This window comes from Oncorhynchus clarkii, unplaced genomic scaffold, assembly GCF_045791955.1.
Source record: "Oncorhynchus clarkii lewisi isolate Uvic-CL-2024 unplaced genomic scaffold, UVic_Ocla_1.0 unplaced_contig_9595_pilon_pilon, whole genome shotgun sequence".
NCBI lineage: Eukaryota > Metazoa > Chordata > Actinopteri > Salmoniformes > Salmonidae > Oncorhynchus > Oncorhynchus clarkii.
In genome coordinates, this window is record NW_027257925.1 from 130,001 (window position 1) to 157,690 (window position 27,690).

Genomic DNA, 27,690 nt, shown 5'->3' on the forward strand with positions numbered 1-27,690 from the left:
ACATCATTTTGGGGGATTTTCCAAGCTGTTTAAAGGCAAAGTCAACATAGTGTATGTAAACTTCTGACCCACTGGAATTATGATACAGTGAATTATAAGTGAAGTAATCTGTCTGTAAACAATTGTTGAAAAATGACTTGTGTCATGCACAATGTAGATGTCCTAACCGACTTGCCAAAACTATAGTTTGTTAACAAGAAATGTGTGTAGTGGTTGAAAAACGAGTTTTAATGACTCCAACCTAAGTGTATGTAAACTTCCGACTTCAACTGTATATATAATATGACATTTGTAATGTCTTTATTCTTTTGGAACTTCTGTGAGTGTAATGTTTACTGTTCCTTTTATTGTTTATTTCACTTATGCATAATATCTACTTCACTTGCTTTTGCAATGTTAACATGTGTTTCTCATGCCAATAAAGCCCCTTGAATTGAGAGGGAGAGAGAGAGAGAGAGAGAGAGAGAGACAGAGAGAGAGAGAGAGACAGAGAGAGAGACAGAGAGTGAGAGAGACAGAGAGAGACAGAGAGAGAGAGACAGAGAGAGACAGAGAGAGAGAGAGAGAGAGAGGAGACAGAGACAGAGAGAGAGAGACAGAGAGAGACAGAGAGAGAGAGAGAGAGAGAGACATCAGCGCCACAGGTAACTTCCACAAAGCTGTGAACGATCTGAGAGACAAGGCAAGAAGGGCATTCTATGCCATCAAAAGAAACATAAATTTCAACATACCAATTAGGATTTGGCTAAAAATACTTGAATCAGTCATAGAGCCCATTGCCCTTTATGGTTGTGAGGTCTGGGGTCCGCTCACCAACCAAGACTTCACAAAATGGGACAAACACCAAATTGAGACTCTGCACGCAGAATTCTGCAAAAATATCCTCCGTGTACAACGTAGAACACCAAATAATGCATGCAGAGCAGAATTAGGCCGATACCCACTAATTATCAAAATCCAGAAAAGAGCCGTTAAATTCTACAACCACCTAAAAGGAAGTGATTCACAAACCTTCCATAACAAAGCCATCACCTACAGAGAGATGAACCTGGAGAAGAGTCCCCTAAGCAAGCTGGTCCTGGGGCTCTGTTCACAAACACAAACACACCCTACAGAGCCCCAGGACAGCAGCACAATTAGACCCAACCAAATCATGAGAAAACAAAAAGATAATTACTTGACACATTGGAAAGAATTAACAAAAAAACAGAGCAAACTAGAATGCTATTTGGCCCTAAACAGAGAGTACACAGCTGCAGAATACCTGACCACTGTGACTGACCCAAAATTAAGGAAAGCTTTGACTATGTACAGACTCAGTGAGCATAGCCTTGCTATTGAGAAAGGCCGCCGTAGGCAGACATGGCTCTCAAGAGAAGACAGGCTATGTGCTCACTGCCCACAAAATGAGGTGGAAACTGAGCTGCACTTCCTAACCTCCTGCCCAATGTATGACCATATTAGAGAGACATATTTCCCTCAGATTACACAGATCCACAAAGAATTCGAAAACAAATCCAAATTTGAAAAACTCCCATATCTACTGGGTGAAATTCCACAGTCTGCCATCACAGCAGCAAAATTTGTGACCTGTTGCCACGAGAAAAGGGCAACCAGTGAAGAACACACACCATTGTAAATACAACCCATATTTATGCTTATTTATTTTATCTTGTGTCCTTTAACCATTTGTACATTGTTAAAACACTGTATATATATATATATATATAATATGACATTTGTAATGTCTTTACTGTTTTGAAACCTCTGTATGTGTAATGTTTACTGTTAATTTTTGTTGTTTTTCACTTTATATTTTCACTTTGTATGTTGTCTACCTCACTTGCTTTGGCAATGTTAACACATGTTTCCCATGCCAATAAAGCCCTTGAATTGAATTGAATTGAGAGAGAGAGAGAGAGAGAGAGAGAGAGAGAGAGAGAGAGAGAGAGAGAGAGAGAGAGAGTGAGAGAGAGACAGAGAGAGACAGAGAGACAGAGAGAGAGAGAGGGTAGAGAGAGAGAGAGACAGAGAGAGAGAGAGAGAGAGAGGGTAGAGAGAGAGAGAGACAGAGAGAGAGAGAGAGAGAGAGAGAGAGAGACAGAGAGAGAGAGAGAGAGAGAGAGGAGTAAGCCGAACATGTTTAATTAAAATACATTTTGTTGATATAACAGTCCTGGTCATGTCTCTCATGTTACTGTCTGGTCTAGCTAGGTCAGTCCTGGTCATGTCTCTCATGTTACTGTCTGGTCTAGCTAGGTCAGTCCTGGTCATGTCTCTCATGTTACTGTCTGGTCTAGCTAGGTCAGTCCTGGTCATGTCTCTCATGTTACTGTCTGGTCTAGCTAGGTCAGTCCTGGTCATGTCTCTCATGTTACTGTCTGGTCTAGCTAGGTCAGTCCTGGTCATGTCTCATGTTACTGTCTGGTCTAGCTAGGTCAGTCCTGGTCATGTCTCTCATGTTACTGTCTGGTCTAGCTAGGTCAGTCCTGGTCATGTCTCTCATGTTACTGTCTGGTCTAGCTAGGTCAGTCCTGGTCATGTCTCTCATGTTACTGTCTGGTCTAGCTAGGTCAGTCCTGGTCATGTCTCATGTTACTGTCTGGTCTAGCTAGGTCAGTCCTGGTCATGTCTCTCATGTTACTGTCTGGTCTAGCTAGGTCAGTCCTGGTCATGTCTCATGTTACTGTCTGGTCTAGCTAGGTCAGTCCTGGTCATGTCTCTCATGATACTGCTGTCCCCATAGCATAACCCTTTTCGGTTCCAGGTGGAACCCTTTCCACAAAGGACTGACCAGGTGTAACCCTTCTGGGTTCCATTCTACCTGGAACCCAAAAGGGTTCTACCTAGTAAATCCTTTGTGGAAAGGGTTCTAACTAGAACCAAATATATTTCTTCAAAGGGTTCTCCTATGGGGACAGCCGAATAACCTTTTTAGGTTCTAGATACACTCTTAGAAAGAAAAAAAAGTGCTATGTTCTGTCTGACATATAGCACATAGCCTGCAGGCAGGGTGTTGCTATGTGGATTTAGTACAGAGAGGAGAAAGAACAGTGGTTTGAGAGTACAGTTATTCATCATCGTGGAGTAGATTAGAGTTGGTGGGTTGGATGGATAGTTGGATAGTAGTCTCTCTCAGTTGTTCATGTTCTTGGAGTGGATTATAGTTGGTGGGTTGGATGGTTGGGTTGGATGGATAGTAGTCTCTCTCAGTTATTAATCTTCTTGGAGTGGATTATAGTTGGTGGGTTGGATGGTTGGGTTGGATGGATAGTAGTCTCTCTCAGTTATTAATCTTCTTGGAGTGGATTATAGTTGGTGGGTTGGATGGTTGGGTTGGATGGATGGTAGTCTCTCTCAGTTATTAATCTTCTTGGAGTGGATTATAGTTGGTGGGTTGGATGGTTGGGTTGGATGGATGGTAGTCTCTCTCAGTTATTAATCTTCTTGGAGTGGATGAGAGTGGGTGGATTGGATAGTTGGGTTGGATGGAAGTCTCTCTCAGTAATTCATCTTCTTGGAGTGGATGAGAGTTGGTGGGTTGGATGGTTGGGTTGGATGGATGGTAGTCTCTCTCAGTTATTCATCTTCTTGGAGTGGATGAGAGTGGGTGGATTGGATAGTTGGGTTGGATGGAAGTCTCTCTCAGTAATTCATCTTCTTGGAGTAGATGAGAGTTGGTGGGTTGGATGGTTGGGTTGGATGGATGGAGGTCTCTCTCAGTTATTCATCTTCTTGGAGTGGATGAGAGTTGGTGGGTTGGATGGTTGGAAGTCTCTCTCAGTTATTCATCTTCTTGGAGTGGATGAGAGTTGGTGGGTTGGATGGTTGGGTTGGATGGAAGTCTCTCTCAGTTATTCATCTTCTTGGAGTGGAATATAGTTGGTGGGTTAGGTGGAAGTCTCTCTCAGTAATTCATCTTCTTGGAGTGGATGAGAGTGGGTGGATTGGATAGTTGGGTTGGATGGATGTCTCTCTCAGTAATTCATCTTCTTGGAGTGGAATATAGTTGGTGGGTTGGATGGTAGTTTCTCTCAGTTATTCATCTTCTTGGAGTGGATGAGAGTTGGTAGGATGGATGGATGGAAGTCTCTCTCAGTTATTCATCTTCTTGGAGTGGATGAGAGTTGGCGGGTTGGATGGATGGTTTCTTTCTCGACAGACTTTCATACAGCGTCAGACTTCAAGCATGGCTCGCGAGACTAGTTGTTTGGTGTTTGAATTGGTTAACGGTTGTCTGGTTGATTAGCTGGCTGGTTGTTAAAATGGTTGGTTGGTCTGTTGGTTGTTGGTCTGTTGGTCATTTAAATGGTTGGTTGTTTAAATGGTTGGTTGGTCTGTTGGTTTGTTGGTTGTTGGTTGTTGATCTGTTGGTTTGTTGGTTGTTGGTCTGTTGGTCTGTTGGTCATTTAAATGGTTGGTCGTTTAAATAGTTGGTCGTTTAAATAGTTGGTTGGTCTGCTGGTTGTTGGTCTGTTGGTTATTGGTCTGTTGGTTGTTGACTGTTGGTCTGTTGATTGTTTGAATGGTTGGTTAAAAGGCAGTTGTTCTTACCAGTCCAGGGAGCTCACAGCACTTGTCTCGACTGGCCCAGGACGTGCTGCAGATAATGTCAAACATCTGGATCTGGAACTATACACACACAGAGAACAAATACACAGAGTTCATATTGGCATGACATTGCAACACACTTATGGTATACAGAGTTCTACACCGTGGTCTACACCGTGGTCTACACAGTGTTCTACACAATGTTATACACTGTGGCCTACACCGTTGTCTACACAGTGTTCTACACTGTAGTCTACACAATGTTCTACACTGTGGCCTACACCGTGGTCTACACTGTGGTCTACACAGTGTTCTACACACTGTTCTACACTCTGGTCTACACAATGTTCTACACTGTAGTCTACACTGTGGTCTACAGTGTTCTACACAATGTTCTACACCGTGGTCTACACAGTGTTCTACACAGTGTTCTACACAATGTTCTACCCGTGGTCTACACAGTGTTCTACACAGTATTCTACACGTGGTCTACACCGTGGTCTACACCGTGGTCTACACCATGGTCTGTGAGGTATGATGACGAGTCTCTGTCTGCTCAACAGGCTGTTTAATGGTGACTCTCTATCTGCTCAACAGGCTGTTTAATGGTGACTGTCTGCTCAACAGGCTGTTTAATGGTGACTGTCTGCTCAACAGGCTGTGTAATGGTGACTGTCTGCTCAACAGGCTGTGTAATGGTGACTGTCTACTCAACAGGCTGTTTAATGGTGACTGTCTACTCAACAGGCTGTTTAATGGTGACTATCTGCTCAACAGGCTGTTTAATGGTGACTGTCTACTCAACAGGCTGTTTAATGGTGACTGTCTACTCAACAGGCTGTTTAATGGTGACGGTCTACTCAACAGGCTGTTTAATGGTGACTGTCTGCTCAACAGGCTGTTTAATGGTGACTGTCTGCTCAACAGGCTGTTTAATGGTGACTGTCTGTCTGCTAAACAGGCTGTTTAATGGTGACTGTCTGTCTGCTCAACAGGCTGTGTAATGGTGACTGCCTGCTCAACAGGCTGTTTAATGGTGACTGTCTGCTCAACAGGCTGTGTAATGGTGACTGTCTGCTCAACAGGCTGTTTAATGGTGACTGTCTACTCAACAGGCTGTGTAATGGTGACTGTCTACTCAACAGGCTGTTTAATGGTGACTGTCTGCTCAACAGGCTGTTTAATGGTGACTGACTGTCTGCTCAATTGGCTGTTAAATGGTGACTGTCTACTCAACAGGCTGTGTAATGGTGACTGTCTGTCTGCTCAATGATGGTGAACTGAATTACTTTAATGTACATACACACAACCCACTGGGCACACACTGGGCACATTTCAATGAAATGACATTGAACCAATGTGGAATAGACGTTGAATTGACGTCTGTGCCCAGTGGGAATGCACTTTCACTGAGAGAGTGAATCCCTTTTAAACACTAGGCTGTAATAAATGAAATGTATTACTTATGGAATTACACATCGATGAGATGAAACTGCTGAGGAAATATGAAAGCCTCACCACTTTAAAAGGACAATAAACTGAGAATTAATTGTCAAACATCTCGGGGGACTTTTCTTTCTTTCAACCAATTCCCTTAAAATGCTGTTTCAAGCACATTCTTTTCATCAGACTGTCTCCAGAAATAATAAAATAATACTTTCTCACATAGTTGCAAAGCAGTCCATTCATCTACCCTCAGAGCTGCACAGAAATCATCACGCAACTATTATGCATCTAACAAAGAATGCTCCTCATCTTATTTCCTGTCCTGACATCTTGGGTCACATCGATCCCAGTGAGGAGGACCAGGACTGTGTTGTTGTGGGATTATAGAGGCTGTAATGGTGTTGTTATAGAGGATGTATGGTGTTGTTATAGAGACTGTAGGGTGTTGTTATAGAGGCTGTAGGGTGTTGTTATAGAGGCTGTAGGGTGTTGTTGTGGTGTTATAGAGGCTGTATGGTGTTGTGGTGTTATAGAGGCTGTATGGTGTTGTTATAGAGGCTGTAGGGTGTTGTGGTGGTGTTATAGAGTCTGTATGGTGGTGTTATAGAGGCTGTATGGTGGTGTGGTGGTGTTATAGTGGCTGTATGATGTTGTTATAGAGGCTGTATGGTGTTGTTGTGGTGTTATAGAGGCTGTAGGGTGTTGTTATAGAGACTGTAGGGTGTTGTTGTGGTGTTATAGCTGTATGGTGGTGTGGTGGTGTTATAGAGGCTGTAGGGTGGTGTGGTGGTGTTATAGAGGCTGTATGGTGGTGTGGTGGTGTTATAGAGGCTGTAGGGTGTTGTTATAGAGGCTGTATGGTGTTGTTATAGAGGCTGTATGGTGTTGTTGTGGTGTTATAGAGCCTGTATGGTGGTGTGGTGGTGTTATAGAGGCTGTATGGTGGTGTGGTGGTGTTATAGAGGCTGTAGGGTGTTGTTATAGAGGCTGTAGGGTGTTGTTATAGAGGCTATAGGGTGTTGTTATAGAGACTGTAGGGTGTTGTTACAGAGGCTGTAGGGTGTTGTTGTGGTGTTATAGAGACTGTATGGTGATGTTATAGAGGCTGTAGGGTGTTGATATAGAGCCTGTAGGGTGTTGTTGTAGGGTGGTGTTGTTGTGGGACTATAGAGTCTGTAGGGTGTTGTGGGGGTGTTATAGAGGCTGCAGGGTGTTGTTGTGGGACTATAGAAGCTGTGAAGGTGTTGTGGTATTATAGAGGCTGTTTGGTGTTGTTGTGGTATTATAGAGTCTGTAGGGTGTTGTTATAGAGGCTGTAGGGTGTTGTTGGGGTATTATAGAGACTGTATGGTGTTGTGGTATTATAGAAGCTGTAGGGTGTTGTTATAGAGTCTGTAGGGTGTTGTTATAGAGGCTGCATGGTGTTGTTGGGGTATTATAGAGACTATATGGTGTTGTTGGGGTATTATAGAGACTATATGGTGTTGTTGGGGTGTTATAGAGACTATATGGTGTTGTTGGGGTATTATAGAGGCTGTATGGTGTTGTTGTAGAGGCTGCATGGTGTTGTTGTGGTATTATAGAAGCTGTAGGGTGTTGGGGTATTATAGAGGCTGTATGGTGTTGTTGTAGAGGCTGCATGGTGTTGTTGTGGTATTATAGAAGCTGTAGGGTGTTGTTGTGGTATTATAGAGGCTGTATGGTGTTGTTATAAAGGCTGTAGGGTGTTGTTGGGGTATTATAGAGGCTGTATGGTGTTGTGGTATTATAGAAGCTGTAGGGTGTTGTTATAGAGGCTGTAGGGTGTTGTTGTAGAGGATGTATGGTAAAGTTATAAAGGCTGTAGGGTGTTGTTGGGGTATTATAGAAGCTGTAGGGTGTTGTGGTATTATAGAAGCTGTAGGGTGTTGTTATAGAGGCTGTAGGGTGTTGTTGGGGTATTATAGAGGCTGTAGGGTGTTGTTATAGAGGATGTATGGTAAAGTTATAAAGGCTGTAGGGTGTTGTTGGGGTATTATAGAGGCTGTATGGTGTTGTGGTATTATAGAAGCTGTAGGGTGTTGTTGTAGAAGCTGTAGGGTGTTGTTGGGGTATTATAGAGGCTGTAGGGTGTTGTGGTATTATAGAGGCTGTAGGGTGTTGTGGTATTATAGAGGCTGTATGGTGTGTGACTGAAAGCTGTAGGTCTATAGGACAGCCAGCTCAGAGAATGATGCAGAGCCTGACACTCTGTGTTTCTCAAAATGAATACTACCGCTCTCCGAGCACGCACCCCGTGCTCCGAGCAAACTGGAGCATGGGAGAGAGTCAGAGTATGGGTTTAAATCAAAGTATGTGAAATGAAGCTTCTGGAATGCAGTACTCCGTCTGTACATATTTTAAAGCATCGATGCAAGCTTCAATGGAAAGTAGGCACAGAAAGATGACGCAACCACGTAAAGAAATTACGCAATATTTATTGAAATCAATGGCGGCCATTATTTTGAGTGTGAGAAAATAAACTTCAACTTCGGAATGAAACCGTTGCCCATTCACATCTCACATGTTGCCTGACTACAATATGTTATCTTGACACGTTAATAATACATACATGCTGGGTTCATTTTGGCATGTATACCTGCCTACAATACCCACTGTAGTGTGCGTAGATCGCAAGCCCATAGCAAGTCAATAGGGCTAACTGGCTTGGCTAGCTACTACTGTTAGCTACTACTGTTAGCTACTACTGTTAGCTGCTACTGTTAGCTGCTACTGTTAGCTGCTACTGTTAGCTGCTACTGTTAGCTACTACTGTTAGCTACTACTGTTAGCTACTACTGTTAGCTACTACTGTTAGCTGCTACTGTTAGCTGCTACTGTTAGCTACTACTGTTAGCTACTACTGTTAGCTGCTACTGTTAGCTGCTACTGTTAGCTGCTACTGTTAGCTGCTACTATTAGCTACTACTGTTAGCTAGCCACGAAGAATTGACATCTACCTTGCATAACATTATTTGAAGTCATTTTTGCCTGTTAAACTATCTGGTTAGCTATATTATTACGCTTCACGTGTACATAGCTAGCTGATAGATATGAAGGAACGAAGATCCTCTGAGAATGCAGCAGGAGAGTGTGAAACACGGTAGTATGCATACTGAGAAATACCCCATGTCATGCTTTGAAAGTCAAATGTCTTGTACATCTAGAGGTTGCTTTTCTTTGCAGGTGTGTTGAAGATGTCTAGTTAGGTTTAGGGTTGAGGGTTAGGAGTAGTTTAAATGAAAATAAACTCCTGCAAACTATGCTTGTTTCAAGCTTTTCAACTTTTGTAAAAACACAATCATTAACACCTTATGGTGAAACTGTGTAAGCAGAACAATGTGTGGTAGATTCCTCCATCATTCTTACCGGAGCTGAGTTGTCTCTCTTCCCTCTGGATCGTACCATGCGTCCCAGTACCTCCACCCCGTCTGTACTGATGTTGCCAGCTGCGTTGATGGGCTTTCCTCCCACTACCTTACAGTCAACCACCACCCTGGCTGTGGTCTTACTGATCGCCATGTGGAGCTGTGGGGAGAGGAGATGGAACACCCTGTTTTAAACATACTGACACAAACCACAGTATTATCAGTCTGTGGGGAGAGGAGATGGAACACCCTGTTTTAAACATACTGACACAAACCACAGTATTATCAGTCTGTGGGGAGAGGAGATGGAACACTGTGTTTTACACAGACTGACACAAACCACAGTATTATCAGTCTGTGGGGAGAGGAGATGGAACACTGTGTTTTACACAGACTGACACAAACCACAGTATTATCAGTCTGTGGGGAGAGGAGATGGAACACCCTGTTTTACACAGACTGACACAAACCACAGTATTATCAGTCTGTGGGGAGAGGAGATGAAACACTGTGTTTTAAACAGACTGACACAAACCACAGTATTATCAGTCTGTGGGGAGAGGAGATGGAACACCGTGTTTTAAACATACTGACACAAACCACAGTATTATCAGTCTGTGGGGAGAGGAGATGGAACACCCTGTTTTAAACAGACTGACACAAACCACAGTATTATCAGTCTGCGCGGAGAGGAGATGGAACACCCTGTTTTAAACAGACTGACACAAACCACAGTATTATCAGTCTGTGCGGAGAGGAGATGGAACACCGTGTTTTAAACATACTGACACAAACCACAGTATTATCAGTCTGTGGGGAGAGGAGATGGAACACCCTGTTTTAAACATACTGACACAAACCACAGTATTATCAGTCTGCGCGGAGAGGAGATGGAACACCCTGTTTTAAACAGACTGACACAAACCACAGTATTATCAGTCACACTTTAAATAAAGTATCTTTCATACAAAACCTACGTACATGCTTCATAAATCAAGCAAGCATACTGTATCAGGGTCCTATAACGGATCCTTGGATGTGGTGCTTTGCCGAATGTGGTATATCTATCATCCAGAGAGTAAATGCTGTCTCCTAACAGTCAGTCATTGGACAATATAGCAGGCGTATCAAGTCCTCAGCACTTTCATTAAAATAAACAGTAGTCCGTTGTATTAACTCAAAGTCTACAGTTATCTGTTGTAAATGTAACAGTGAAATGCAACTCTGACTCATTCTCTGGCTTCCAAGTCCAGGTCCAAACTCTGGCGGTAGTTCAATGGTAAATCTGTCCGTAGCTGTGCTCCATCTAGTCACAACCCTATCAATTGGCTGCGAGCGGGGCCAACCAATGAGAACTATTGCCCGTAATAAACAGTAAAGGTGTGATGTCCATTTTTGAGTGAAATCTCTGGGTTGAGTCACCTTAAACCATTGTTCAAGAAATTGTTTCTCAAGAAATACACTACGAGTCAAACGTTTTAGAACACCTACTCATTCAAGGGTGAAGACATCAAAACTATGAAATAACACATATTGAATCATGTAGGGACCAAAAAAAAGTGTAACCCCAAAAAAGTGTTAATTAAACAAGCTGGTTGAGAGAATGCCAAGAGCGTGCAAAGCCGTCATCAAGGCAAAGGGTGGCTATTTGAAGAATCTCAAATATAAAATATATTTTGATTTGTTTAACATTTTTTGGGTTACTACATGATTCCATATGTGTTATTTCATAGTTTTGATGTCTTCACTATTATTCTACAATGTAGAAAATAGTACAAATAAAGAAAAACTGTCAAATCAAATCAAATTTTATTTGTCACATACAGTCAGTCATTGGACACGCCCTGACCTGAGTATTCTTAGCTTTCTTTATTGTTTTGGTTAGGTCAGGGTGTGACATGGGTGTTTTTGTATTGTCTAGGGGTCTTGTAGGTTTATGGGGTTGTTTATCATCTAGGTGTTTATGCATGTCTATGGTTGCCTAGATTGGTTCTCAATTAGAGGCAGGTGTTTATCGTTGTCTCTGATTGGGGAACCATATTTAGGCAGCCATCTTTCTTTGGGTATTTTGTGGGTTATTGTCGATGTCTAGTTGCCTGCGTCTGCACTGTTTGTAGTATAGCTTCACGTTCGTTTTGTAGTTTGTTTAGTGTCCGTCTTCATTAAAATATAATATGTATTCAATTCACGCTGCGCCTTGGTCTCCTCCATACGACGAACGTGATAAAAACCCTTGAATGAGTAGGTGTTCTAAAACTTTGGACTGGTAGTGTATCTCGTACAATGACTTGAAGATTTACCTGCCATGTGCAACTATCAACTTTCTCCTTGTCACAATGTATTGTAGCAATTCACAATAAATCACAGGTTTCCCAGACAGGCTCCTTTGCTGTTCAGGGCTACAAAGCTGAGTTACAACCGTAAGTCTGTCAGGTGTGAGAATTGCAATCATAATGACCACGCCCCAAATAGTACCCTATTCCCTAAATAGTGCCCTACTTTTGACCACTACCCAAATGAGCCCTGGTCAAAAGTAGTGCACTACATAGGGAATAGGGTGCAATTTGAGATGCAAGCGAAACATTTCCATGGAAACAGTATATCTCAGCTCCCACAGTAACAAGGCGAGGCTAATCTGAAGTTAGACAGAGTTGGTATTTGTGCGTCAGAAACAGAGTCCATTTGGCCGGTCTGTGACGTGTGTAATACTCTATACGCTCGTTTTAATGGGTTCTCGGAGTGAAACTATTTTCTCCAGTTCACTAGGTCTGGTTGTGTTTATACATGTCAGAGACTGTCAACGCCGAGCTGCCTGCCTGCCTGTGTTATATGGTTGGATCCAGGGTTCAGTTCCAAATGGCACCCTATACCCAACATAGTGCACTACTTCTGACCAGAGCCCATTACACTGTAATAGGGAATAGGGTGCCATTTGAGACACTACCCCAGGACTACTGTTGTGGGTTTAGAGACACACTTAACCCAACACACAGACAGCATATCAACCTCCTTCTCAGCTAAAGACAATTACAAGACAAAGAACCATTTTTCAAACCACCAATTGCCTGACCAAAAAAAAAATGTTTTGTGCGAACAACAAAAAGTTCAACAGTCTTCCAACGACCACTGTATCCACACGGCCTGGGATGCATCTGAAACAGTACCATATTCCCTATGTAGTGCACTGCTTTTGACCAGAGCCAATGAGGCTCTACATAGGGAACAAGGGTGCTCATTTGGGACAAACGCCCATTAATCAAACAGTGTTTATTCACAGTCTGACCAGCGTCATGGGGACAGTATCTCTGCTGTGGATGTGTCTGTCTGTCTGTCTGAGAGTGACTATGAATAGGGAGGGTAGTTTAAGGGATGAACCCCATGGCCTTGATGATGATATTCAGGACAGGGACGGAGGGGACGGTGAAGAGAGGAGAATAAGAAGTAGAGAGGAGAGGAGAGATAGGAAAAGTGGAGAGGAGAGGAGAGACACACACACACACACACACACTCAGTCCCGCGGGTCAGATGGGTCCTCTGATCAATTGTGTTATAATTCGAGTGCCAACATGATGTATTAGCCTATTTCATCCAGCGCGCTAGCTGTGTTTTTAATGCGAACGGCAAGTGTCACTGACATCCCCTCCGTTCCTCCTCGCTCCTCGCTGCTGCAATATGCAGCGCTTCATTTGTTTGCTTGCTTTTTCCATTTGAGATATCCCTGTTTTTCATCTCTGGGTTTCTAACCGTGTGTGGACTGATGGGTTTTCTATTACAGCAGATAGGCAGAGTGCATTTCCACATCCTCTTACAAAACAGCCTTCTCCACTTTATGGGACTGACAATGACTCACAGAGGAAATAAAACAGGAAACCGATGGAGTACAGTACGGTATCACTTCAGAGTGGTAGAAAACAATATGATTCATTAGACTTCTTCAGTACGGTATCACTTCAGAGTGGTAGAAAACAATATGATTCATTAGACTTCGCCAGTACGGTATCACTTCAGAGTGGTAGAAAACAATATGATTCATTAGACTCCTTCAGTACGGTATCACTTCAGAGTGGTAGAAAACAATACGCTTCAGTAGACTTCTTCAGTACGGTATCACTTCAGAGTGGTAGAAAACAATATGATTAATTAGACTTCTTCAGTACGGTATCACTTCAGAGTGGTAGAAAACAATATGATTCATTAGACTTCTTCAGTACGGTATCACTTCAGAGTGGTAGAAAACAATATGATTCATTAGACTTCTTCAGTACGGTATCACTTCAGAGTAGTAGAAAACAATACGCTTCAGTAGACTTCTTCAGTATGGTATCACTTCAGAGTGGTAGAAAACAATATGATTCATTAGACTTCTTCAGTACGGTATCACTTCAGAGTGGTAGAAAACAATATGATTCATTAGACTTCTTCAGTACGGTATCACTTCAGAGTGGTAGAAAACAATATGATTCATTAGACTTCTTCAGTATGGTATCACTTCAGAGTGGTAGAAAACAATATGATTCATTAGACTTCTTCAGTACGGTATCACTTCAGAGTGGTAGAAAACAATATGATTCATTAGACTTCTTCAGTACGGTATCACTTCAGAGTGGTAGAAAACAATATGATTCATTAGACTTCTTCAGTACGGTATCACTTCAGAGTGGTAGAAAACAATATGATTCATTAGACTTCAGTACGGTATCACTTCCGAGTGGTAGAAAACAATATGATTCATTAGACTTCAGTACGGTATCACTTCAGAGTGGTAGAAAACAATATGATTCATTAGACTTCTTCAGTACGGTATCACTTCAGAGTGGTAGAAAACAATACGCTTCAGTAGACTTCTTCAGTACGGTATCACTTCAGAGTGGTAGAAAACAATATGATTCATTAGACTTCAGTACGGTATCACTTCAGAGTGGTAGAAAACAATATGATTCATTAGACTTCTTCAGTACGGTATCACTTCAGAGTGGTAGAAAACAATATGATTCATTAGACTTCTTCAGTACGGTATCACTTCAGAGTGGTAGAAAACAATTTGATTCATTAGACTTCAGTACGGTATCACTTCAGAGTGGTAGAAAACAATATGATTCATTAGACTTCAGTACGGTATCACTTCAGAGTGGTAGAAAACAATATGATTCATTAGACTTCATCAGTACGGTATCACTTCAGAGTGGTAGAAAACAATATGATTCATTAGACTTCTTCAGTACGGTATCACTTCAGAGTGGTAGAAAACAATATGATTCATTAGACTTCTTCAGTACGGTATCACTTCAGAGTGGTAGAAAACAATATAATTCATTAGACTTCTTCAGTACGGTATCACTTCAGAGTGGTAGAAAACAATATGATTCATTAGACTTCGCCAGTACGGTATCACTTCAGAGTGGTAGAAAACAATATGATTCATTAGACTTCTTCAGTACGGTATCACTTCAGAGTGGTAGAAAACAATACTCTTCAGTAGACTTCTTCAGTACGGTATCACTTCAGAGTGGTAGAAAACAATATGATTCATTAGACTTCAGTACGGTATCACTTCAGAGTGGTAGAAAACAATATGATTCATTAGACTTCTTCAGTACGGTATCACTTCAGAGTGGTAGAAAACAATATGATTCATTAGACTTCTTCAGTATGGTATCACTTCAGAGTGGTAGAAAACAATATGATTCATTAGACTTCTTCAGTACGGTATCACTTCAGAGTAGTAGAAAACAATACGCTTCAGTAGACTTCTTCAGTACGGTATCACTTCAGAGTGGTAGAAAACAATACGCTTCAGTAGACTTCTTCAGTACGGTATCACTTCAGAGTGGTAGAAAACAATATGATTCATTAGACTTCAGTACGGTATCACTTCAGAGTGGTAGAAAACAATATGATTCATTAGACTTCTTCAGTACGGTATCACTTCAGAGTGGTAGAAAACAATATGATTCATTAGACTTCTTCAGTACGGTATCACTTCAGAGTGGTAGAAAACAATTTGATTCATTAGACTTCAGTACGGTATCACTTCAGAGTGGTAGAAAACAATATGATTCATTAGACTTCAGTACGGTATCACTTCAGAGTGGTAGAAAACAATATGATTCATTAGACTTAATCAGTACGGTATCACTTCAGAGTGGTAGAAAACAATATAATTCATTAGACTTCTTCAGTACGGTATCACTTCAGAGTGGTAGAAAACAATATGATTCATTAGACTTCGCCAGTACGGTATCACTTCAGAGTGGTAGAAAACAATATGATTCATTAGACTTCTTCAGTATGGTATCACTTCAGAGTGGTAGAAAACAATATGATTCAGTAGACTTCTTCAGTACGGTATCACTTCAGAGTGGTAGAAAACAATATGATTCATTAGACTTCTTCAGTACGGTATCACTTCAGAGTGGTAGAAAACAATATGATTCATTAGACTTCTTCAGTACGGTATCACTGCAGTGGTAGAAAACAATATGATTCAGTAGACTTCTTCAGTACGGTATCACTTCAGAGTGGTAGAAAACAATATGATTCATTAGACTTCTTCAGTACGGTATCACTTCAGAGTGGTAGAAAACAATACGCTTCAGTAGACTTCTTCAGTACGGTATCACTTCAGAATGGTAGAAAACAATACGCTTCAGTAGACTTCTTGTCTTAGAGACTAAATACAGAGAGTCCAATATGAGAATCCCATCCATTAATCAACGGTGGCGTAGTCTACACAGTTTTATTTCAACTTCCATCGCTTAAATGATTCTGCTTCAGCTAGTTTTATTGGATAATACCTCAACTATGTGAGATGCAAACTAGCCATGTTTTACTGTAATGTATGCTGATATTAAAAGCTGTTGTATCAGCAGACTCCATCTCAATGTATTCTAAACATTGCCACCTTGACACCAAATGTTCTAGAAGAGAAATGCATGAAGGAGAGAGTTCTGAATCAGCACATTTCCTTACACCCCCCCCCCCCCCCCCCCATTAGCCATTTAAAGAGGATATGGAATACTTTAGCTGTTACCATGATACCAATTGGACCCCCCACCCCCACCCCCACCCCCACACTACACTACTTAAAGGTGCAATCTGCAATAGTTACTGCTGTTCAAAGGTCATTTGAAAAGTCCTTGCATTCATATCTTACATCTCAGTATTTGAGAGGGGTTACTTATTGTACATTTTTCCAGTCCCATCCCTAAGATTTATAGCAAAAGTGTCAGAGCCGCCAATAAAGTTGGCTGAGAACTGAATTACTGATTACCCCTTTAAGTAAGGGCTGAGTTATACAATCTGCAGAAATCCCTAATAACCTTATTTCCTCAGACACACGTTATCAGAGAGAGGGAGACAGAGAGAGACAGAGACATAGAGAGACAGAGACAGAGAGAGACAGAGAGAAAGACAGAGAGAGAGAGAGACAGAGACAGACAGAGACAGAGACAGAGACAGAGAGACAGAGACAGAGACATAGAGAGACAGAGACAGAGAGAGACAGAGAGAAAGAGAGAGAGAGAGAGAGAGAGAGAGAGAGAGAGAGAGAGAGAGAGAGAGACAGAGACAGAGAGAGACGGAGACAGAGAGAGACAGAGACAGAGAGAGACAGAGAGAGACAGAGAGAGACAGAGAGAGACAGAGACATAGAGAGACAGAGAGAGACAGAGAAGGAGAGAGACAGAGAGAAAGAGACATAGAGAGACAGAGACAGAGAGAGACATAGAGAGACAGAGACAGAGAGAGACAGAGAGAAAGACAGAGAGAGAGAGAGAGAGAGAGACAGAGACAGAGAGAGACAGAGACATAGAGAGACAGAGACAGAGTGAGACAGAGAGAAAGAGACATAGAGAGACAGAGACATAGAGAGACAGAGACATAGAGAGACAGAGACAGAGAGAGACAGAGACATAGAGAGACAGAGACAGAGAGAGAGAGACACACAGAGAGAGAGAGAGAGACAGAGAGAAAGACAGAGAGAGAGAGACAGAGAGAGCGAGATAGACACAGAGAGAGACACAGAGAGACAGAGACAGACACACACACACAGAGAGAGTCACTTTTGTGTGTAATGTGTAATGTTTACTGTCACATGTTTTATTGTTCATTTAACTTTAGTTTATTATCTATTTCACTTGCTTTGACAATGTTCCCATGAAAATAAAGCTCTTTGAATTTAATTGAATCGAGACAGAGAAAGAGAGACAGAGACAGAGAGAGAGAGAGAGAGAGATAAGCGAGAGAGAGCGAAACAGAGTGAGAGAAACAGAGAGATAGAGAAACAGAGAGAGGGCTTTGTTTAAAAACTGTAATAACTACCCAGGACAGTATTTCTGGGGTCAGCAATATTCAGAGTGGCAATTCTCTGTTCCAGTGGATTTAGATTGTGTAAATGAGTTTCAGATGGAGGGAAGGCAGGCAGATAAACACTAAGACCCTGGCTGCCTTGACTTACCAGCCACAGCAGCAGACTGAGAAATGTGGTCCCTAATACCAGTTACCAAATCAAACATTACAGGGACCAATGCCTCTGCCTCAGAAACACTGGGAGACTGAACAAAGCATTCTTATGCTAATAAACTAGAAACTAGAAGCTAGTAACCCACACAATACAGAAATAAAATCACAATGTCACAGACACTCAGGACATCACGTCCTCCCCTATACGAATACTGTATACCAGCTGAGCCCTGCATACCGCTGAGCCCTGCATACCGCTGAGCCCTGCATACCGCTGAGCCCTGCATACCGCTGAGCCTTGCATACCGCTGAGCCCTGCATACCGCTGAGCCCTGCATATCGCTGAGCCCTGCATGGGAGGATAGATATCACAGTTCAGTCTTTCACATTACTATAGTCTGGATATAACATCACCCTCAGATAGATATCACAGTTCAGTCTGTTACATAACATCACCCTCAGATAGATATCACAGTTCACATTACTATAGTCTGGATAGAACATCACCCTCAGGTAGATATCACATTTCACATTACTGTAGTCTAGATATAACATCACCCTCAGATAGATATCACAGTTCAGTCTGTTACATAACATCACCCTCAGTCTTTCACATTACTATAGTCTGGATATAACATCACCCTCAGATAGATATCACAGTTCAGTCTGTTACATAACATCACCCTCAGATAGATATCACAGTTCAGTCTGTCACATTACTGTAGTCTGGATATAACATCACCCTCAGATAGATATCACAGTTCAATCTGTTACATAACATCACCCTCAGATAGATATCACAGTTCAGTCTGTTACATAACATCACCCTCAGATAGATATCACAGTTCAGTCTGTTACATAACATCACCCTCAGATAGATATCACAGTTCACATTACTATAGTCTGGATATAACATCACCCTCAGATAGATATCACAGTTCAGTCTGTTACATAACATCACCCTCAGAGAGATATCACAGTTCAGTCTGTTACATTACTGTAGTCTAGATATAACATCACCCTCAGATAGATATCACAGTTCACATTACTATAGTCTGGATATAACATCACCCTCAGGTAGATATCACAGTTCAGTCTGTTACATAACATCACCCTCAGGTAGATATCACAGTTCACATTACTATAGTCTGGATATAACATCACCCTCAGATAGATATCACAGTTCAGTCTGTTACATTACTGTAGTCTAGATATAACATCACCCTCAGATAGATATCACAGTTCACATTACTATAGTCTGGATATAACATCACCCTCAGGTAGATATCACAGTTCAGTCTGTTACATAACATCACCCTCAGGTAGATATCACAGTTCACATTACTATAGTCTGGATATAACATCACCCTCAGGTAGATATCACAGTTCAGTCTGTCACATAACATCACCCTCAGATAGATATCACAGTTCAGTCTGTCACATTACTGTAGTCTAGATATAACATCACCCTCAGATAGATATCACAGTTCACATTACTATAGTCTAGATATAACATCACCCTCAGGTAGATATCACAGTTCAGTCTGTTACATAACATCACCCTCAGGTAGATATCACAGTTCACATTACTATAGTCTGGATATAACATCACCCTCAGGTAGATATCACAGTTCAGTCTGTCACATAACATCACCCTCAGGTAGATATCACAGTTCAGTCTGTTACATAACATCACCCTCAGGTAGATATCACAGTTCACATTACTATAGTCTGGATATAACATCACCCTCAGGTAGATATCACAGTTCAGTCTGTCACATAACATCACCCTCAGAGAGATATCACAGTTCAGTCTGTTACATAACATCACCCTCAGAGAGATATCACAGTTCAGTCTGTTACATAACATCACCCTCAGGTAGATATCACAGTTCAGTCTGTCACATTACTGTAGTCTGGATATAACATCACCCTCAGATATATATCACAGTTCATATTACTGTAGTCTGGATATAACATCACCCTCAGCTAGATATCACAGTTCAGTCTGTTACTGTATCCAAGCTGACAGGAAGTAGCACCATTCAGAGACACACGTCCTCTTTTCCTCCACAAGGACAGGGGATGCTCTGTGTGAGACGGCGGCGTAAGGAGGACCATATGAAGACACCTGAGGTGAAGTGAGGACCATCCAGCAGGACACGTCTGTCGCTGCACAGTACACCTGTCCTCCAGTCTGAGGGGAGACTGTGACCGTGTGTGTGTGTTTACGCATGCGCCTGTGTGTCTGTGTTCTCGCGCGTGTTTCTGTGTGCATACGTCTGTAAGTGTATGTCCATTTGTGTGTGTGTGTGTGTGTGTGTGTGTGCGTGTACGTGCAAATGTGTGTGTGTGAGGGGGGGATAAAGTGTTGTTCACCTTGGGTGAACAGCATTACAACCAGATACAGTATGTACTGCAGGGAGGCAGACAGCCTCTGAACACCAGATATGTACTGCGGGGAGGCAGACAGCCTCTGAACACCAGATATGTACTGCGGGGAGGCAGACAGCCTCTGAACACCAGATATGTACTGCGGGGAGGCAGACAGCCTCTGAACACCAGATATGTACTGCGGGGAGGCAGACAGCCTCTGAACACCAGATATGTACTGCGGGGAGGCAGACAGCCTCTTAACACCAGATATGTACTGCGGGGAGGCAGACAGCCTCTGAACACCAGATATGTACTGCGGGGAGGCAGACAGCCTCTGAACACCAGATATGTACTGCGGGGAGGCAGACAGCCTCTGACCACATTAACACTATAACCAAATATGTACTGCGGGGAGGCAGACAGCCTCTGAACATCAGATATGTACTGCGGGGAGGCAGACAGCCTCTGACCACATCAACACTATAACCAGATATGTACTGCAGGGAGGCAGACAGCCTCTGACCAACTTAACACTATAACCAGATATGTACTGCGGGGAGGCAGACAGCCTCTGAACACTATAACCAGATATGTACTGCAGGGAGGCAGACAGCCTCTGAACACATTAACACTATAACCAGATATGTACTGCAGGGAGGCAGACAGCCTCTGAACAAATTAACACTATAACCAGATATGTACTGCAGGGAGGCAGACAGTCTCTGAACACATTAACACTATAACCAGATATGTACTGCAGGGAGGCAGGCAGTCTCTGAACACCAGATATGTACTGCAGGGAGGCAGACAGCCTTTGAACACATTAACACTATAACCAGATATGTACTGCAGGGAGGCAGACAGCCTCTGAACACCAGATATGTACTGCAGGGAGGCAGACAGCCTCTGAACACCAGATATGTACTGCGGGGAGGCAGACAGCCTCTGAACACCAGATATGTACTGCAGGGAGGCAGACAGCCTCTGAACACCAGATATGTACTGCGGGGAGGCAGACAGCCTCTGAACACATTAACACTATAACCAGATATGTACTGCAGGGAGGCAGACAGCCTCTGAACACATTAACACTATAACCAGATATGTACTGCAGGGAGGCAGACAGCCTCTGAACACATTAACACTATAACCAGATATGTACTGCAGGGAGGCAGACAGCCTCTGAACACATTAACACTATAACCAGATATGTACTGCAGGGAGGCAGACAGTCTCTGAACACATTAACACTATAACCAGATATGTACTGCAGGGAGGCAGACAGCCTCTGAACACCAGATATGTACTGCGGGGAGGCAGACAGCCTCTGAACACCAGATATGTACTGCGGGGAGGCAGACAGCCTCTGACCACATTAACACTATAACCAGATATGTACTGCAGGGAGGCAGACAGTCTCTGACCACATTAACACTATAACCAGATATGTACTGCAGGGAGGCAGACAGTCTCTGACCACATTAACACTATAACCAGATATGTACTGCAGGGAGGCAGACAGCCTCTGAACACATTAACACTATAACCAGATATATACTGCAGGGAGGCAGACAGTCTCGGAACACATTAACACTATAACCAGATATGTACTGCAGGGAGGCAGACAGCCTCTGAACACCAGATATGTACTGCGGGGAGGCAGACAGCCTCTGAACACCAGATATGTACTGCGGGGAGGCAGACAGCCTCTGACCACATTAACACTATAACCAGATATGTACTGCAGGGAGGCAGACAGTCTCTGACCACATTAACACTATAACCAGATATGTACTGCAGGGAGGCAGACAGCCTCTGAACACATTAACACTATAACCAGATATGTACTGCAGGGAGGCAGACAGTCTCTGAACACATTAACACTATAACCAGATATGTACTGCAGGGAGGCAGACAGTCTCTGAACACATTAACACTATAACCAGATATGTACTGCAGGGAGGCAGACAGCCTCTGAACACATTAACACTATAACCAGATATGTACTGCAGGGAGGCAGACAGTCTCTGAACACATGAACACTATAACCAGATATGTACTGCAGGGAGGCAGACAGCCTCTGAACACATTAACACTATAACCAGATATGTACTGCAGGGAGGCAGACAGCCTCTGAACACATTAACACTATAACCAGATATGTACTGCAGGGAGGCAGACAGTCTCTGAACACATTAACCAGATATGTACTGCAGGGAGGCAGACAGTCTCTGAACACATTAACACTATAACCAGATATGTACTGCGGGGAGGCAGACAGCCTCTGAACACCAGATATGTACTGCAGGGAGGCAGACAGCCTCTGAACACATTAACACTATAACCAGATACAGTTGAGGTCGGAAGTTTACATACACTTAGGTTGGAGTCATTAAAACTAGTTTTTCAACCGCTCCACAAATGTCTTGTTAACAAACTATAGTTTTGGCAAGTCGGTTAGGACATCTACTTTGTGCATGACACAAGTCATTTTTCCAACAATTGTTTACAGACAGATTATGTCACTTATAATTCAGTGCATCACAATTCCAGTGGGTCAGAAGTTTACATACACTAAGTTGACTCTGCCTTTAAACAGCTTGGAAAATTCTGGAAAATGATGTCATGGCTTTAGAAGCTTCTGATAGGCTAATTGACATTATTTGAGTCAATTGGAGGTGTACCTGTGGATTTATGTCAAAGCCTACCTTTAAACTCAGTGCCTCTTTGCTTGACATCATGGGAAAATCAAAAGAAATCAGCCAAGACCTCAGAAAAACAATTGTAGAAGCTTGTAGAAGGCTACCTGAAACGTTTGACCCAAATTAAACAATTTAAAGGCCATGCTTCCAAATACTAATTGAGTGTATGTAAACTTCTGACCCACTGGGAATGTGATGAAAGAAATACAAGCTGAAATAAATAATTCTCTCTACTATTATTCTGACATTTCACGTTCTTAAAATTACAGTGCCTTGCGAAAGTATTCGGCCCCCTTGAACTTTGCGACCTTTTGCCACATTTCAGGCTTCAAACATAAAGATATAAAACTGTATTTTTTTGTGAAGAATCAACAACATGTGGGACACAATCATGAAGTGGAACGACATTTATTGGATATTTCAAATTTTTTAACAAATCAAAAACTGAAAAATTGGGCGTGCAAAATTATTCAGCCCCTTTACTTTCAGTGCAGCAAACTCTCTCCAGAAGTTCAGTGAGGATCTCTGAATGATCCAATGTTGACCTAAATGACTAATGATGATAAATACAATCGACCTGTGTGTAATCAAGTCTCCGTATAAATGCACCTGCACTGTGATAGTCTCAGAGGTCCGTTAAAAGCGCAGAGAGCATCATGAAGAACACGCAACACACCAGGCAGGTCCGAGATACTGTTGTGAAGAAGTTTAAAGCCGGATTTGGATACAAAAAGATTTCCCAAGCTTTAAACATCCCAAGGAGCACTGTGCAAGCGATAATATTGAAATGGAAGGAGTATCAGACCACTGCAAATCTACCAAGACCTGGCCGTCCCTCTAAACTTTCAGCTCATACAAGGAGAAGACTGATCAGAGATGCAGCCAAGAGGCCCATGATCACTCTGGATGAACTGCAGAGATCTACAGCTGAGGTGGGAGACTCTGTCCATAGGACAACAATCAGTCGTATATTGCACAAATCTGGCCTTTATGGAAGAGTGGCAAGAAGAAAGCCATTTCTTAAAGATATCCATAAAAAGTGTTGTTTAAAGTTTGCCACAAGCCACCTGGGAGACACACCAAACATGTGGAAGAAGGTGCTCTGGTCAGATGAAACCAAAATTGAACTTTTTGGCAACAATGCAAGACGTTATGTTTGGCGTAAAAGCAACACAGCTCATCACACTGAACACACCATCCCCACTGTCAAACATGGTGGTGGCAGCATCATGGTTTGGGCCTGCTTTTCTTCAGCAGGGACAGGGAAGATGGTTAAAATTGATGGGAAGATGGATGGAGCCAAATACAGGACCATTCTGGAAGAAAACCTGATGGAGTCTGCAAAAGACCTGAGACTGGGACGGAGATTTGTCTTCCAACAAGACAATGATCCAAAACATAAAGCAAAATCTACAATGGAATGGTTCAAAAATAAACATATCCAGGTGTTAGAATGGCCAAGTCAAAGTCCAGACCTGAATCCAATCGAGAATCTGTGGAAAGAACTGAAAACTGCTGCTCACAAATGCTCTCCATCCAACCTCACTGAGCTCGAGCTGTTTTGCAAGGAGGAATGGGAAAAAATTTCAGTCTCTCGATGTGCAAAACTGATAGAGACATACCCCAAGCGACTTACAGCTGTAATCGCAGCAAAAGGTGGCGCTACAAAGTATTAACTTAAGGGGCTGAATAATTTTGCACGCCCAATTTTTCAGTTTTTGATTTGTTAAAAAAGTTTGAAATATCCAATAAATGTCGTTCCACTTCATGATTGTGTCCCACTTGTTGTTGATTCTTCACAAAAAATACAGTTTTATATCTTTATGTTTGAAGCCTGAAATGTGGCAAAAGGTCGCAAAGTTCAAGGGGGCCGAATACTTTCACAAGGCACTGTAAGTGGTGATCCTAACTGACCTAAAACAGGGAATTTTTACTAGGATTAAATGTCAGGAATTGCAAAAAACTGAGTTTAAATGTATTTGGCGAAGGTGTATGTAAACTTCCGACTTCAACTGGATGTACTTCATTGACCTGTCAAAGGTGTTCGACACTGTTGATCATTCTGTTTTACTTAAGAAGTTATCAAGAATAGGCCTGGGATATATACAGCCTGTTAATGGTTTCAGAATTATCTTAGCAACAGAACTCTTAACAGATGGGGTTAAATCTGAATTATCTTAGCAACAGAACTCAGGCCATCTTAACAGATGGGGTTAAATCTGAAATATCTTAGTGACAGAACTCAGGCCATCTTAACAGATGGGGTTAAATCTGAATTATCTTAGCAACAGAACTCTTAACAGATGGGGATAAATCTGAATTATCTTAGCAGCAGAACTCAGGCCATCTTAACAGATGGGGTTAAATCTGAATTATCTTAGTGACAGAACTCAGGCCATCTTAACAGATGGGGTTAAATCTGAATTATTTTAGCAGCAGAACTCAGGCCATCTTAACAGATGGGGTTAAATCTGAATTATCTTAGTGACAGAACTCAGGCCGTCTTAACAGATGGGGTTAAATCTGAATTATCTTAGCGGCAGAACTCAGGCCATCTTAAGAGATGGGGTTAAATCTGAATTATCTTAGCGGAAGAACTCAGGCCATTTTAACAGACAAGGTTAAATCTGAATTATCTTAGCAGCAGAACTCAGGCCATTTTAACAGATGGGGTTAAATCTGAATTATTTTAGCAGCAGAACTCAGGCCATCTTAACAGATGGGGTTAAATCTGAATTATCTTAGTGACAGAACTCAGGCCATCTTAACAGATGGGGTTAAATCTGAATTATCTTAGCGGCAGAACTCAGGCCATTTTAACAGACAAGGTTAAATCTGAATTATCTTAGCAGCAGAACTCAGGCCATTTTAACAGATGGGGTTAAATCTGAATTATTTTAGCAGCAGAACTCAGGCCATTTTAACAGACGGGGTTAAATCTGAATTATCTTAGTGACAGAACTCAGGCCGTCTTAACAGATGGGGTTACATCTGAATTATTTTAGCAGCAGAACTCAGGCCGTTTTAACAGATGGGGTTAAATCTGAATTATCTTAGCAACAGAACTCAGGCCGTCTTAACAGACGGGGTTAAATCTGAATTATCTTAGTGACAGAACTCAGGCCATTTTAACAGACGGGGTTAAATCTGAATTATCTTAGTGACAGAACTCAGGCCGTCTTAACAGATGGGGTTACATCTGAATTATTTTAGCAGCAGAACTCAGGCCGTTTTAACAGATGGGGTTAAATCTGAATTATCTTAGCAACAGAACTCAGGCCGTCTTAACAGACGGGGTTAAATCTGAATTATCTTAGTGACAGAACTCAGGCCGTCTTAACAGACGGGGTTAAATCTGAATTATCTTAGCAGCAGAACTCAGGCCATTTTAACAGATGGGGTTAAATATTAATTATTTTAGCAGCAGAACTCAGGCCATTTTAACAGACGGGGTTAAATCTGAATTATCTTAGTGACAGAACTCAGGCCGTCTTAACAGATGGGGTTACATCTGAATTATTTTAGCAGCAGAACTCAGGCCGTTTTAACAGATGGGGTTAAATCTGAATTATCTTAGCAACAGAACTCAGGCCGTCTTAACAGACGGGGTTAAATCTGAATTATCTTAGCAGCAGAACTCAGGCCGTCTTAACAGATGGGGTTAAATCTGAATTATCTTAGCAGCAGAACTCAGGCCGTCTTAACAGATGGGGTTAAATCTGAATTATCTTAGCAGCAGAACTCAGGCCGTCTTAACAGATGGGGTTAAATCTGAATTATCTTAGCAGCAGAACTCAGGCCGTCTTAACAGATGGGGTTAAATCTGAATTATCTTAGCAGCAGAACTCAGGCCGTCTTAACAGATGGGGTTAAATCTGAATTTCGTGAGATTCAAAAAGTTGTTCTTCAGGGTTCTATTTTAGGTCCATTATTGTTCACCTGTATTAATGACATAGGAAACACTGTTGATACTTGTACCATTCGTCTCTATGCAGATGGCACAGTTTTGTATTCATGTGCCACCTCAGTGCAGAAGGCCATTCGTGAACTTCAGCATGACTTTGATTCAATTCAGAAATCCCTTTACAGATCTTAAATGAGTTCAATTCAAGTAAGACCAAGCCCCTGCTGTTTTCTAGGTCACCAAATGTTGACCCTGAGGACCTGCATATGTGCTCTATAAATGGAGCCCAAATTGAGCTTGTTTCTCAATATAAAGTACCTGGGTGTCTGGATTGATGACAAGTTGTACTCCGAAACGTATTTAGAAAATCGGACTAAGAAGCTAAGATCCAAGATAGTTTTTTTTATATAACAAAATAAATAAATTAATCATGAAAATAGGAGAACAATTCTCCCTGTATTGGATTCTGGTGCAAGAGGCACAACCTCTGTTTTAAAACCCGTGGACGCCGTCTACCATTCAGCAATACGTTTTATCACACATTTTAGGACTCGTCATTGTAGTCTGTGGGGTTGATCTCTCTGTCTGTAAGAAGAGAGCTGCATTCTCTTTGATTTATTTACAAAGCAGTCTGACAGAAACTCCCTTCATTCATTAAGTTAAGAATCCTCAGTTACCAAACCTGTTGTCAGGAACGGATAACACTACAGATCCCTTCAGTCTCCATAGATTTGGGAAAACCTGCGTTTTGTTTTCCACACTCATTTGTGGAACAATCTGCAGAGTTCACCGCAGTTTTTTATTTGACCTTCATTTAACTAGGCAAGTCAGTTAAGAACAAATTCTTATTTACAATGATGTCCTA

At 42.0% G+C, this 27,690-nt stretch overlaps 1 protein-coding gene across 1 annotated transcript in view; it reads right to left on the bottom strand.

Annotated features, from left to right (window-relative positions):
- Positions 1 to 27,690, bottom strand: part of LOC139393661 (collagen alpha-1(XIV) chain-like) — a 243,447-nt gene that overhangs the window by 57,576 nt on the left and 158,181 nt on the right. The window contains exons 34-35 of the mRNA XM_071142003.1: positions 9,385 to 9,543; positions 4,555 to 4,632 (exon numbers count right to left, since the gene is read on the bottom strand). Of these exons, the coding sequence (XP_070998104.1) occupies positions 4,555 to 4,632; positions 9,385 to 9,543 (237 nt within the window). The remainder of the gene's footprint in view (positions 1 to 4,554; positions 4,633 to 9,384; positions 9,544 to 27,690) is intronic.